Genomic DNA, 13840 nt, shown 5'->3' with positions numbered 1-13840 from the left:
GAGGAGGTGACGAAAGCCCCCTCCGCGTCGTGGGGCTCCGCGGACGGCTCGCTGGTGCTGTACGTGCAGTACGACGACAGCGCGGTGTCGGAGCTGCGCTTCCCGCGCATCTCGCAGGGCATCGGCGGCATCGGCGCCGCGCGCTCTGGATTCCTGCTGCCCGCCTTCAACAACTCCGTGCCTGCCGTCTTCCCGGACCACGATACTATACGATATCCTACGGTAAGACATTAAACAAAAATGTAAATAAATTGGGCCTTTCGTTCACCTATTACAATCAATAAGCTTGAGATTCTAAGTAGAAATAGCATAACCAAATAAAAACTGGTATGTACAATTTTAAATGAAATGGCCCACATACTAAACTCGTTATGACTTTATGAGAAGTCTAAAACTAGACTAATGAGGAATTTTTGATTTACCTAGATAGATTTTTAAAAAGTTAAACTTTCACACTTTGAATAGAGATCACTAATCTCTTTTAAATGGCTCTGGCTCGTAGGAAATAGTTTTCACGAAAATGTGCAACGTGCTGAGTTTAACAATCATGTAGGGTAATTGCGTCAGTTTATCGTCCGGTGTCAGTTTCCGTCCACTTGGCGGATTAGCAAATAATACATTTCATTTATAATTTGATACTTGCGAAATATATTTTTTATGTAGTTTAGATAAGAATTGTTTAGATATTAAGGATTGCAATAAGTCCAAATTGGTGCAGCAATGAAGGTTTATATTCAAATTTCATCAAGTGGACGAAAACCAGAGCCGGACTAAAACTAGCGCAATGACCCTATATATGTAGGTATCCTACGAGCATTTAATGAAGCTTGAGCTTCACCTTTTGCATACTTAGAATATCTGCATCTTCAAATCTTATATAATAAGTTTGCTATTGCATTTCGAGTACCTAACTCATTGTGAAGTACTCGTAGTATAAGTACGTAATTTTGGTTAGTTGGTATGGTATTTGGCATGTTTATTAGTATGGCCGTTAAGAATCATTTGTTTATATTTCAGCCCGGAAGTTCAATTCCAAAAGTAACGTTATGGATAGTAGCGGTTCAAAATTCAACGTCACCGCAGAGATGGGAGATCAAACCGCCGAACACGTTAGATGGAATGTATGTCTTTATTACTAGAGTTTCCTCACTGCATTTTTGGTTTATAATTAGTTAATTTAAGAGCAGCAAGTCTTTCAATAAAGATGAAAATTACTGCAGTAAATATGTAGGTTTTAAATACGTGGCTGCGTGCAGCATAGACGTAGTAATTGCTTCGAAATTTGTTCACCAAAGTAACCAATAACAATTATCGTTATATAATTGTCTCCTAATATTTTACAGGGAATATTATCTCATATCAGCCCAGTGGGTGGGCAAAGACAACTCTCATGTGGGGGTGGTCTGGATAAATCGAGCACAAAACGTAACGGTTTATAGCAGCTGTTATGCACCCAACTGGACCTGTATGGAGGTAATTAAGTTTACAACTACATCTATTTCACACAGGCCTCCTTCTCGAAGTTTACTTACAACTCTGCGCTTCGTAAATCTTACTTAGAGGTTAGCTCTCTATACGTTTTCAAGTTAGTTATAGTTGGTTTGCAACTGCATCTTAGAATGGAATTTGCGAAGCGCAAACTTTGGGGCCGAAGCGGACACTCCGGCCAGTCGTGAATTCATTGACTATCACTTTATAAACTTAACAAAAAGCCTGTACGGTTACCATCAGTTTGTCACTGACATAAACGCCGTCGAGAACGTAATTTACTTTCTATATATCTCGTTTGCACTAATATGCGAGTGCGAGCGAGATGTATAGAAAGTAAATTACGTTCTCGACGACGTTTGTGTCAGTGACAAACTGATGGTAACCGTACTGTTGCTTCCTTTCAAAACTGGTTATTATTTAGAAGACTTCATGCAAAGTGATAACCGTTCTAGATTATAATTAGACTGTATTGTGAATTCTAGCCATTGTGAGCAAGGAACAGAAACTTTGCTGAATCCTGAAGAATCAGTTCAACTGAACGACAAAACTTAATGGGCATAATTTTCCCTAGTTTTTGTTGTTTTCGAGTAACACATATTCAAAGATTTTTCATAAGTATGACTACTATTTCAGACCCATTCCGAGAAGGCGACCGACGAGCCGTGGCTGGAAGTGCACCAGCAGCCCGTGTACTCCGAGGACGGCAGCGCGTTCCTGCTGCTGGCCGCCGTGCAGGAGGGCGGCGGGCAGTACTACACGCACATCAAGCACGTGGACGTAGTGCGCCAGCGCCTCGCCGTGCTCAGCCACGGCCGCGTCGAGGTCGCCGAGATACTCGCCTGGGACGAGATCAACCATTTAGTCTATTATTTAGGTATTATCAGTAATTTGACACTTTTTTTTTAATAATAATAAGTATGAAAAACTGCACTGAAACTTATACAACACAACATGACAAAACACATCCAGATCACATAACACTTATTCATGCGCACGAGCACACACATAGGTAATTCATGAACTTAGGTAGACACTACACATGCATTCACATTTACAAAACAAAGACTTCTTCCTTCTTGGATCACTTATATAGAATTAGTCTGTCCTATTATAAAAATGGAAATACAGTAAATAATAAAGCCGCGGGTACTTAAAACTTGCACCGACTTGGCAGTAACAATGTATGGTATGGTAATAGTAACATTACAATTGGCGTAGCAATTGGCGTGGTCGAAGAATAATAATAAGCTTGCTTTGTATATATTAGCTGTAAAAACGTATTAAATTGTCTAATAATTTAACTAATACAATATTTTCTGTCAGGTTCAGAAAAAGTACAGTCTTACATACCTAAACTACAACCTGAAATGCTGATGGAAGCAAATCAAATTAAGTATTTGGAGTGCAATGTGTGTGGATAACTTAAAATGATCCTAATATCACTAACCCTACCAATAAATTCGTACTAAAAAGCTTTGCCCCTTTCATTAGCTTTTTGATAGAATTAGAGCATGTCCCAAGAAATAAGATACTTATACCTACAGCTAGGTGATTTTATGTAGCCTAAGGCAGGAATACAATATTGCGGTTTTGAGTGTGTATTTTTATCCCTACTTTTACTGCTAGCCCTACCCGATTGTTTTAAAACGCAACAATGCAAGATATGCGGTTTTTATTAATTAATTTGAATATACAGGTAGCGCAGAGAGACCCGGTCAGAGACACGTGTACGTTGTCCAAGACCCGAGCTACGGTGGGGGCAGCAACTCCGTCCGAGCCCGCGCCGAGCGCGAGGAGCCCCGGTGTCTGACATGCGAGCTAGCGGTGTGGCCGGTGCGGCTGCACTACGCCAACTGCTCGTACTGGTCGGCCGCCTTCGCCCCGCCGAAGCCGAGCGTCGGGATCACGCACTACGTGCTCGAGTGCGGGGGCCCCGGTCCTCCTTTGGCTGGGCTTCATGATGCACAAACGCATAAGCTAGAGAGAATATTATATGACACGAGGCCTTATAAGTGAGTACTTGAGTTCCATTTGTCTCTGGACTTGTTTAACCATTCTATGTATGTACCATAGAATAAAGAAGTAACGAAGAAAAGTAACTCAGTACATTGCTACACGGCTTACGTAAATCGCGTTATGTTCGCCGGTCATGGTCCCGAGGGCCTATCGCGACCCACGTACGACATGTTGCCTCCCCGTCACACTTAAGTACGAATTTACAGCGACAGAGAGGCAACACGTCGAACGTGGTTCGCCGGTTCGCGGTAGGCCCTCTGACAGTTTATTTTTAGTGTTGCCATTGATTTTTTTAGTCTCCCTAAATATATCTGTCATGTCATTATTGTTTCTGCTTCTTAATTGCACATGTTAATGGATCAAATAAAAAAATAATGTCCAAAAATACTTTTTAAATATAAATCTACTATAATGTTTGAGTTTTAAAATACATGCCTAAAATTTCCAGTCGTTTTTTAAGAAGCAGCATTATAACAACACCCCGAAGTAGGGTACTGTTTTAATAGAATTACAACCCGTACTTGGTACAGTTTCTATTTACGCAGTTGGCTCCCTAGTGAACATAATTTGTAATTTAAATACATGCGTCCATTCTAGCCACAGCCTAAAAACTAAGTATATTTTTTGTAGAACATTTTATTAGAAATACATTAATACGTTGTTGTTATTTATATTAGCTAAGATATACTTAATTTATTTTACCGTGGTCATAATAAGAATTTGAAACGGAACGTTATGCGAACACAATCTTGATAATAAATTTGTGAGTATCTGAAATTCTCAAGGGCCCAACGTTTTCTGTTCTCTTTCACGGCGCAGCAAATAGTATCATTTCTCTCTCCTCGCTCTTTTAAAAATGCCGTTTGTCAAAAAAGGACAACCATACTGTTGACAAGGTGGACTTCAAATCAAGTGTTGCCTTTCTTGATGCGCCCAGGCTGTGTATGGGTGCGTAAAAGCGTATATGTGTGCTCTTTTAGGGATGTGAAAAGTCGATTTTAATCATGTTATATATCGATAAACCCTACACAGCGGAACGAAATAGCAATTAATTGAAGCTTCAATATCTTTGTTAAACATAAACATAATTGAAATGCTAATGGATAATGAATATATTATAGTATAATCATATAATTCAATTATTGCGGAACACCTATTTTAGGAGGTATTTATGTATTTTAATTAAATATCTGAACTTTCCCTTGGTTCCCTGCTGGGGCGTGACTATAAAATTGTGATCTGATAACCACAATAAAGAATAAAAGCGTTTTTGGTCATTTTAGGTATCGTTAAGCCTTTGAAGTAAAATTAAAATTGCAAGAAATGTCGATAGTTTATCGATATGACTTTATCGACATGGCTACAGCAAGGTGGGCCTCATTGTTAATCGTACACTAAACAAAAGTGGCAACAGTGACAGCTCGCTGAGACACCGTCTCTATATTATAAGTCTATGGAAATTCTGAACCACGCGGCGTTGCCAAATCGCAATGACCGCCAAGGCCAAACCACTGACTAGACAACGTCGCATCCTGTCGTTGCATTGTGTACCTACTCATTATTCGAGTTAGTGTAGTGTCAGGTTGCCATTTCAATTAAACAAAAAATAAATAAAAATATTAATTCCTTTAGTCTAGTTCATGTTCTAGTCTAGTTTTGTATAATTAATGAGTAGAGCTAAATAATTTGTTCAAAATACTGTAATGGTTGATTTATATAACTAAAATTCTTCAATTATGCAGAGTCTATGCGAAAACCCTACGACTCTTCTCCTCAGGCTGCAGTACTACAGGCTCTAGTACCTAATGAAATGTTCAAATAGACTTTCCAGATTTGAAATTTGTAATGTAGGCAACATAAGCTGAGAAATTTAAACAATCCCATCCACATAAAATTAATTGTCGCCGTTGTGATTTTCAAGCGTAGATGAACGGTGTCAAGTCATTTATTGTATGTTGTATGTGTTTTGGAACCTGTAAAAAAGAAGTTTGAAGTTTAAAAATGTAGTTTTTTTAGCAATATTAATTTTTAATCGGAATCCGTGCCTGTATATAAATTTTAGGTTTCTCTTTTTTTTCCTCAATATGGCAACTTTGTTTAGCATACACTGGCACGCACTGGTGTGCACCTTGCGCACGCGCCATCTACCGGAATACGACGTTCGTTATTTAGTCATTTAACTTACAAAAAAAGGTTCCATCAATTCAAGCTGATTCAAGTAGCCGACTGGTAAAAATTGCCTTAAATGATTTTCCAATTTTAGGTGTTATAAAGTGATAATTTTGTACGATTAAGTTTCAAATTTATAAATATTACGAATTGGGTTATTTAACTGAAACAATGTGGCGAATTCATCAATATTATTTTTCATGAGTGTATAGTAATGCCATCTATGCTTTGATTAGTCAAACATGTGAGTGTGACTATGGAGTTACTTCTCTTTCTTTACTTATTACTTTATGGTATGTACATACCTATAGATATGTATTATACTTGTGCCCGCCCCTTTGTACCCCTGGCACTGCAAAGCACTACATATTTATATTTTTGCCTTCTGCAGTCTGCATATCCACAGATACTAATGTCTCCTGTCTCCTGAATGTCTCTACAATCGTGAAAATCATCATCATCTTGACAGATGATTTATGCAGCGTCTGTAAGCGAGGAACAACGTCTCTCGTGGCTTGTCTTGGCATGGTCCTGGCCTTAGCGCATCTTCAACTTAAATGCAAATCGTATAATTCTAGATCAGTACGGTTACGTGAGTTGGCGCTGCCCACGCGGCGCTCATTCGACGTGCAGCTCGGCAGCGGCTCCAAGGCGCGCGTGCAGTTGCTGCTGCCACCGTCGTGGCGCGAGGAACTGCGCGACGCTGCCTTCCCGGTGCTTGTGCAAGTGTGAGTTCAACAATATTTGTATACCTAGTCAGGCAAACCAATTGTGTCAGGTGAAAAAAGTGGCAAGTCTAAAAAATTTAGGCGTCAAGATTGGATCTCCAATCCAAATTCTGAATGCGCCTTTTTTTACTCTACTGGGAAATTGGATTTTCCAGACTACATATAATTATTATTTATTTATTATTTATTATAATGTCACTTACAGTATACACCAAACATGACACATAGGAATATAAGCATTAAATTGAATTATACATAACTATAATAATTAATAAATTATTAACGAAAAAAAAAAACAGTATGTCATAACTTAAATAATATTATTATCTAATCAGTACTAATGGTGCTCGGGGCGACTATAGCCTCGAGGTAGCGCCCGGCTGTGGCTAAGAATCTCGGTTCAGGAGTCGAAAATAAGTCCAATGAATCGTCTTGGGCCAATATGGCGTTAATAAGCTTTAGAGCTCGGTAGAGAGGTGAGTGGGAATTCGACTTGGTACTGGTGTTTGGGAGGTTGAGTAAGGGTAGTTTACGAGGACGGAGATTGTGCCTTGAAACAGGTGGAACGTTGAGAGATACCTGCGCTAAGAGGTAGCTGTTATTTGTCTGGCCTCGTAGTAAACGAATCAAGAATCGTACCAAGGCTACATTTCTTCGAGCTTCGAGTGTCTGGTATCCCACCATACCCAATACGTACGGGGTTGGATACAAATACGGATAGTAAAAATACATTTTCTTAAACAAGTATCTCGCGAAGGATTTTTGTACTTTTTCGACTGTTAGGACATATTTGTCTTCATGAGGGTTCCATACAATGGCGTTACAATCTAGTTTGCTTCTAACATATGAATAGTACAACAGATCCAGAGTCCGTCTACTTGAAAAGTGCTTGGTCTGCCGCTTAACAAAACCCATACGTTTTTGGGCCTCTTTGCAGGTTTGAAGAACCTGGTGATGAAATGTCATCTGTGGATCAAACCAAGTGCCCAAGTCTTTTACTAAGGCAGCTCGCCTTATCTTTTCACCCGCTATGTGATAATCATTGTGGTATGGAGATTTTGACCGTGTATATGAGATTATAGAGCACTTTGGAATGTTAAGCGCGAGACTATTTTTTATGCCCCATTGGTGTACTCGATTTATATCAACCTGAAGTGTAGCCGTATCCCGCAAGTCGTCAACAGGATAAGCCAGTTTTACATCATCGGCAAAGATTAGACAAAAGGAATGAGATATTTGTGCCGGAAGATCATTTATTAATATTAAAAATAATAAAGGCCCGAGATTGCTTCCTTGACCTATGCCAGATGTTACTTGATAATGTTTAGACTTGCATCCTTGATATTGCACAAATTGCATCCGTTTTGACATGTAGTCAGCCATGAAACCAAGAAGCTTCAACGACAGACCACATTGAGCCAGTTTGTTCAATAGTATTCCGTTATCAACCCGATCAAACGCCTTTTGAAAATCAAAGTACGCTACGTCAACCTGCTTGTGAACTTCCAGATTATTCGCTATAAATGTAGTGATATTCATTAGGTTGGACGTGGTTGACCTTTGTGGTAAAAAACCGTGTTGTTCATCACAAAATTCTCCCTTTAGCTGATTGAATAGCCTTGCATATATTACCGCTTCAAATACCTTGCCAAATACACACAAGACTGCCACTGGTCTATAGTTTTTTATTTCGGATTTAGAACCACTCTTATGAATGGGTATTACTTTTGAGGTTTTCCAAAGGGAAGGGTATTGCCCTTGTTTGATTGAGAGATTAAAAATATAATGAAGGGGTGCTGCAAAGATCTCGTGGCAGTCCTTGACAATAACCTGCGGGACACGGTCTGGTCCCTGAGTGAATTTGGACGCGAGTTTCTTCAAAACCGCGCGGACTTCACTTAAATGGATATGCTCAATATGCACATGGGTTGAGCCCACGGCAGCTTTATTAGAGGACTCCATCGCTTCTTTAGCGTCTAGGGTAGGCGGCTTATCGAGGAAGACGCTCTGAAAAAACTTAGCAAATGAGTCCGCCACTTGTCGCGGGGACAAGTCGCCGAATACAGCTGGCTCCTGACCCTCGCGATTCATCTTTACGTACGACCAAAAGGAACTCGGGTCGCGTGTGATGTTTGATTGTATAATATCTCGATAATTACTCATAGCTTCCTCAGACATTGTTTTAACAAGTTTCCTATAATAATAGAAAAATGCATAATATTGTTGATTCCTAGTAATTTTGTATAACTTATGGTAACTATTTTTCAAGTTGATGTAATAAATTAAATCAGCTGAAAACCATTTGGGGTACTTTGTGGCACTTGTATCTTTTCTCTTAAGCGGAACTGCTGTCTCAATTATATCATTTATCTTATTGTATAGAAAATCTACAGCCTCATCTAACTTATCTATAGGATATAGCCTTGACCAGTCTACCTGTGAAAGAAGGGAATAAAGAAGTGGATAGTTGGCTATAATATCATTTCATTTTTTTTCTAATTGTTTCTACATAGTGTATGACTTGCCTCTATGGGCTTCTGCCCTTTAGCCGATCAGTCCGTAACAGTCAGTAAGATACCACAAACTTTGATAAAAGAAAACTGGATCCATTTGCCATCAGAACCAAAAGGTGTATGTGTCATTTTCCACGGGCACTGGTTCAGCATGAGGACTAGGTACTAGACATGTGCGCCGCGCCGCCGCGCCGCCGCCGCCGACGATTTTTCCACGCCGCCGCCGCCGATAAATTTGACCGGCGTATAATCGGCGTGGGAAATTTTGATACCTAACGTATCTTATTGCATTTTGCGTAGTGAGTAGATAGTATCAGACATATAATTTGAAGATCCTTATGCTTTTTCGCTTATTATTTGCCAGTGAACCAAATTAGCATCATTTTTGTCGTTGCGGTGTTAGCTGTGATAATCACAGGTTATTATTTAATATTTTATCGCACAGCTTTTTTGTAAAACTCATTTTGTTTTAGTCTCTTGATTGTCAATTTAATCAGTGAACTAAAGTCAAGAAAATTGCAAGTATGCATATCCTAGGACATAAAAATGCTATTTTCTTCTTAGAATCTCCAGCCAGCATTCACTACGATTATAATTGCGTATTTTATGATATCTCGTGTGATGCTGGTGACGCGCATAAGGGTCATCATATGATAGATACGAGTATGGTTTGATTTATTTATCATATAATATAGGTAGTCATTTTATCGTGATTATCGGCTTCTTTACTTAACAATATATATTTCAATCAAAGTTATAAAAGTCAGGTTAAGCAATTACACTTATAGGAACTTAAATCACCAAGGGTCATCATAAGCTACCAGTAAAGAAAACAAAGTAGACCTTAATATTCCATAAAACTCTTTTATGAAATACAATGTATTATCTCATAAAAAGTTTATCAAGCGATTTTACGTTAGAGGGCTCGTCTTTCAAATCTTTGAGTAGTCGCTCGCAGTATGTAGGTCTGAAGACACGCGGGTTTTCCCCTGCAAGTGCTATGCGACACGGGACACTTCAAAGACATTCTGTTGAGCGAATCAACCTGGCGTTTACTTTCGAAAACGATGACATCTTTATTCTAACATACATTTCTGATAATTCAGTTCAGACAAATGTAAAGTAGTTCATCATTCTCTCTCTCTCTCTCTCTCCCTAGCTATCCATCCCACATGGTGGCGGGGTCAGCTTTCCCGCTTAACCTTCTCCACTTCGCCCTGTCCACGACATCGTCCTCGGATAACTTGCACTCACTCATGTCCTTTAGCACTACATCCTTCCATCTTGTTCTGGGTCTGGCCCTAGATCTTCGACCTGGGATGGAAAGTTGTAGCGCCAAATTTGCTACGTAGTCAGAAGGCCTTCATTTTACGTGATCATACCATCGCAGCCTGCTCTCCTGCATTTTATCGGCAATGTCGCGCACGCCCAGGCTTCCTCGTACGTATCGTTACGGATTATGTCGAGCCTGGTAACGCCGCACATCCACCTCAGCATCTTCATCTCGGCATCTTGGATGGTATGCACGTGTCTTTGAGTCGTTGCCCACGTCTCGCTGCCATACATAAGAATCGGCCTTATTATACTTTTTTATACCAGACCCTTGAGTTTGACCGGCATTCTCCTGTCACACGTAGCACCAGTCACTTCTCGCCATTTTAGCCAAGCAGCGGCTATTCGGTGTTGAATGTTGCATTCCACATTCCCAGAATGGTGCATCATACTACCCAGATACTTGTACTGATCGCACATGGTGACTAGTTGCCCATCGATGGAAATTGGGCTATTGTCGCTTGGATCTGGCTCGTTCAGGGACATGAATTGGGTCTTTGCAACACTCAACACTAAAAAAACACTAAAGTAGTTCATCATTATTTCGTAAAAAATATTTTATAATGATTTATGTGTTTTATTTGTATTCCGCTTACAAAGTCATTATAGGTATTGCATAGAATGTAGCGTTTTAAAGTACCTATATATGTATATTATTTTTATGTTAATATTTAAACATACCGTTGGTAACCGTCAGGTTAGTAAGAAATGGTTGCTAAATGCCAAGTGACGTGATGGGATATAATTTTCGACAATAATTTAGAAAACACTCATAATATGTTTTAGATAGCCTAGTAAATACTCAGAAAGCTTTAATGTAGACTTTCTACGGCCACGTTCTCATGCAGTATCAAAAATTATGCCACGCCGATTTCACGCCGATCACGCCGCCGCCGCCGGTCAAAAAATCATCGGACGCCGCCGCCGATGATTTTGCCATCGGCGCACATCTCTACTAGGTACTTCCTCCCTCTCAGTCATCCATTAGGATAATTATTAACCTGTCTATGGACCTTATAATGATGATAAGGATGACGGTTCCAGGAACGGCAGGCCCGGCAGCCAGCAGGTGTCGGAGCAGTTCGTGGTGGACTGGGGCACGTACATGTCGTCGCGCAACGACGTGGTGTACGTGAAGCTGGACGTGGCGGGCGCGCGCGGCCTGCCGCGGGCCCTGCTGCGCGGACGCATAGGCGGCGTCGAGGTGGCCGACCAGTTGGCTGTTATTAGGTAATTTACGAGTATGTTGTATACTTTGAACCACTTTCTCTAGCGAATTTTGTGAATCCGGCAAACAATCATGAATGCTGGGCTTCTTTGTTATTAAAGATAATTATACCGTCAAAGAAAGAACACCAGCAAACTCATCTGACGATCGCTCCAAAAATGTCCACAGAAATATACCTTATTTTCAAATACAATAACTTTTGATACTTAGTAATAATTTGACCAGAGGGACAAACAAGTTATGTTTTTCATCAAACTTCCCTGCCCAAGTAGTTATTTGACTTCCTCATGTTTATGGATAAAAATGAATGTCTGTTGTTTTTAGATATTTATTAGAGACGTTCAAATTCTTGGACGTGACGCGCGTAGCGGTGTGGGGCTGGGGCTACGGCGGCTACGTCACCACCATGCTGCTCGGCTCGCAGCAGGCCACGCTCAAGTGCGGGATCGCCGTGTCGCCAATCACGGACTGGCTCTATTACAGTAAGATTACGTATTTTTTTCTAGTCACTCAATATTTAGGTATTGAGCAAATAGGCTTCAGATCTTAAAAGAGTGGAAAACCACTCTTTTAAGATTACTCTAAGATTTATCAATCAATAAATCAATCATCTCTGAGTCATGGCTTGTCCAACAGGTCTCCATCGCCATACAGCGGGGTAACGCTGCTAGTGTGATGGGGACCTTTGGACCCGGCATGGCTCAGAACGGGTTTTAGTTTCTTAAGGTTTGACCTTATTGTTAAATGTATCCATTCAAAAATAAATATCTTTACAAAATAATCAATAATTATTTACTGAGAGTGAGATAAACTATCACACGAAACACGTTCAGCGAGCATGAATGCGAAACCATATTCACAAAACTGTCATATTCTGACAGATAGCGCGTTCACGGAGCGCATCCTGGGCATGCCGTCGGTGAACTACAAGGGCTACGTGGAAGCGGACGCGTCGCAGCGCGCGCACCACGTGCCCGCGCACGCGCTGTACCTGCTGCACGGCATGGCCGACATGAGCGCGCCCTACCCGCACGCGCTACAGCTGGCGCGCGCACTTACAGATGCTGGCGTGCTGTTCCGGTACCAGGTACGTCAACCTTTATTTTTTAGCCGCCCAATAAACTTCCATTTCATTCCATTTTATATGTATATTTAGATAAATCAAATTTGTATCGGCATGTTTTGATCTGTGGGCGACTAAACTACTACTTGACATATTGTTTCATAGGGGCTTGCCTCGCAGAGCTATTAATGACGAGCATTACCATTTTGTGTCACAGTGATAGAGTCCAATTTGCACATGATAGCACATTAAAACAAAATATTCGAGACACAGTCACTGAGATAATGCAGGAAATGTGTGAAAACTGATGAAAAACGCGATGAAAAGGGTTCACATCTGCCATGCTGCTAGATGTGGACAAATGTCTGACATTATTTTCCTTATTTACATAATTGCCGGCCCTAAATGCTATATTTAACAAGAAATACTTCATAATTTTTATATTTCATAAAATAAAATTACATAAACTAAAGTGTTAGGTACCTGTTAATATTTGGCCACCCTGTAGTGTCGATATTTGCTCCGAATTTATAAATAGGTTTTTCCTACTTACAATACAATATTCTAAGCTAGGTAATTCATTTATTTCAGAGACAACATTGTGTTATTTGTAGAGTCCGAACTTATGTAAATATTTTTTTTATTTCTGCTCTCAATAGGCGTATGCTGACGAAGGCCACGATCTGAAAGGCGTCATCGAGCACGTGTACCGTTCAATGGAGGACTACCTCCGCGAGTGCCTCTCCCTCGACCCCGAGGACACCAAGCTGCCGCCGCCCGACAGATAAGGGTGCCTCCAGCGTCTCCGCACTATCTACACTCTTGCTAAACTACCAAACAGCTCATTTTACCGTCGCTACATCTCACTAAATCTATATCTCTATAAATTACCCTTATAGCCAACTAAGAATGTACGAACAACTTTAGAGTTTCATTTGTTTGTTAATCTTTGGTATGGAATGTGGATGAGTGCAGCATTGAATTGAAATTAATTTACGAGTAAATTGGAATTCAATACATACTAACTTGGATTCGTGATTCCACCATATGAACGGTTAACGATGAAGTCTACCTAAGAAAAGAGATATCAATATAGGGACCTATTCTCCTATGCTAAATAAGAAACTAAATATCCTGGGTGTAACGACGGCCGATGAGTTTGACGGCGGGTGTAGCGTATAAATTAGCAATAACTGTACCTATCAGCTTACCTCCGGGGTTATTGTTATCATATTACTCCTTGTAAATATGTACTTAATGAGATAGTGCTTTAATAAAATGTGTTCCCCCATTTGTTTAA

The 13840-nt window shown here is 40.3% G+C and overlaps 1 protein-coding gene across 3 annotated transcripts in view; it reads left to right on the top strand.

Annotated features, from left to right (window-relative positions):
• Positions 1–13840, top strand: part of LOC134790827 (inactive dipeptidyl peptidase 10) — a 122108-nt gene extending 108268 nt beyond the window's left edge. Inside the window, exons 9-19 of one of the 3 annotated variants that reach the window (XM_063761788.1) lie at positions 2–222; positions 1018–1121; positions 1344–1473; positions 2125–2365; positions 2815–2880; positions 3188–3503; positions 6255–6404; positions 11294–11479; positions 11802–11959; positions 12359–12564; positions 13200–13840. In XM_063761788.1, coding sequence (XP_063617858.1) covers positions 2–222; positions 1018–1121; positions 1344–1473; positions 2125–2365; positions 2815–2880; positions 3188–3503; positions 6255–6404; positions 11294–11479; positions 11802–11959; positions 12359–12564; positions 13200–13328 — 1907 coding nt within the window. In that variant the 3' untranslated portion in view covers positions 13329–13840. Of the gene's footprint in view, position 1; positions 223–1017; positions 1122–1343; positions 1474–2124; positions 2366–2814; positions 2885–3187; positions 3504–6254; positions 6405–11293; positions 11480–11801; positions 11960–12358; positions 12565–13199 lie in introns of all 3 variants that reach the window. The other 2 variants (XM_063761787.1, XM_063761789.1) reach the window with 2 other exon arrangements.

Source organism: Cydia splendana, chromosome 5, assembly GCF_910591565.1.
Source record: "Cydia splendana chromosome 5, ilCydSple1.2, whole genome shotgun sequence".
Lineage (NCBI taxonomy): Eukaryota > Metazoa > Arthropoda > Insecta > Lepidoptera > Tortricidae > Cydia > Cydia splendana.
The sequence above is the reverse complement of the archived record's forward strand: the minus strand, read 5'-3'. Positions and strand labels throughout refer to the sequence as shown.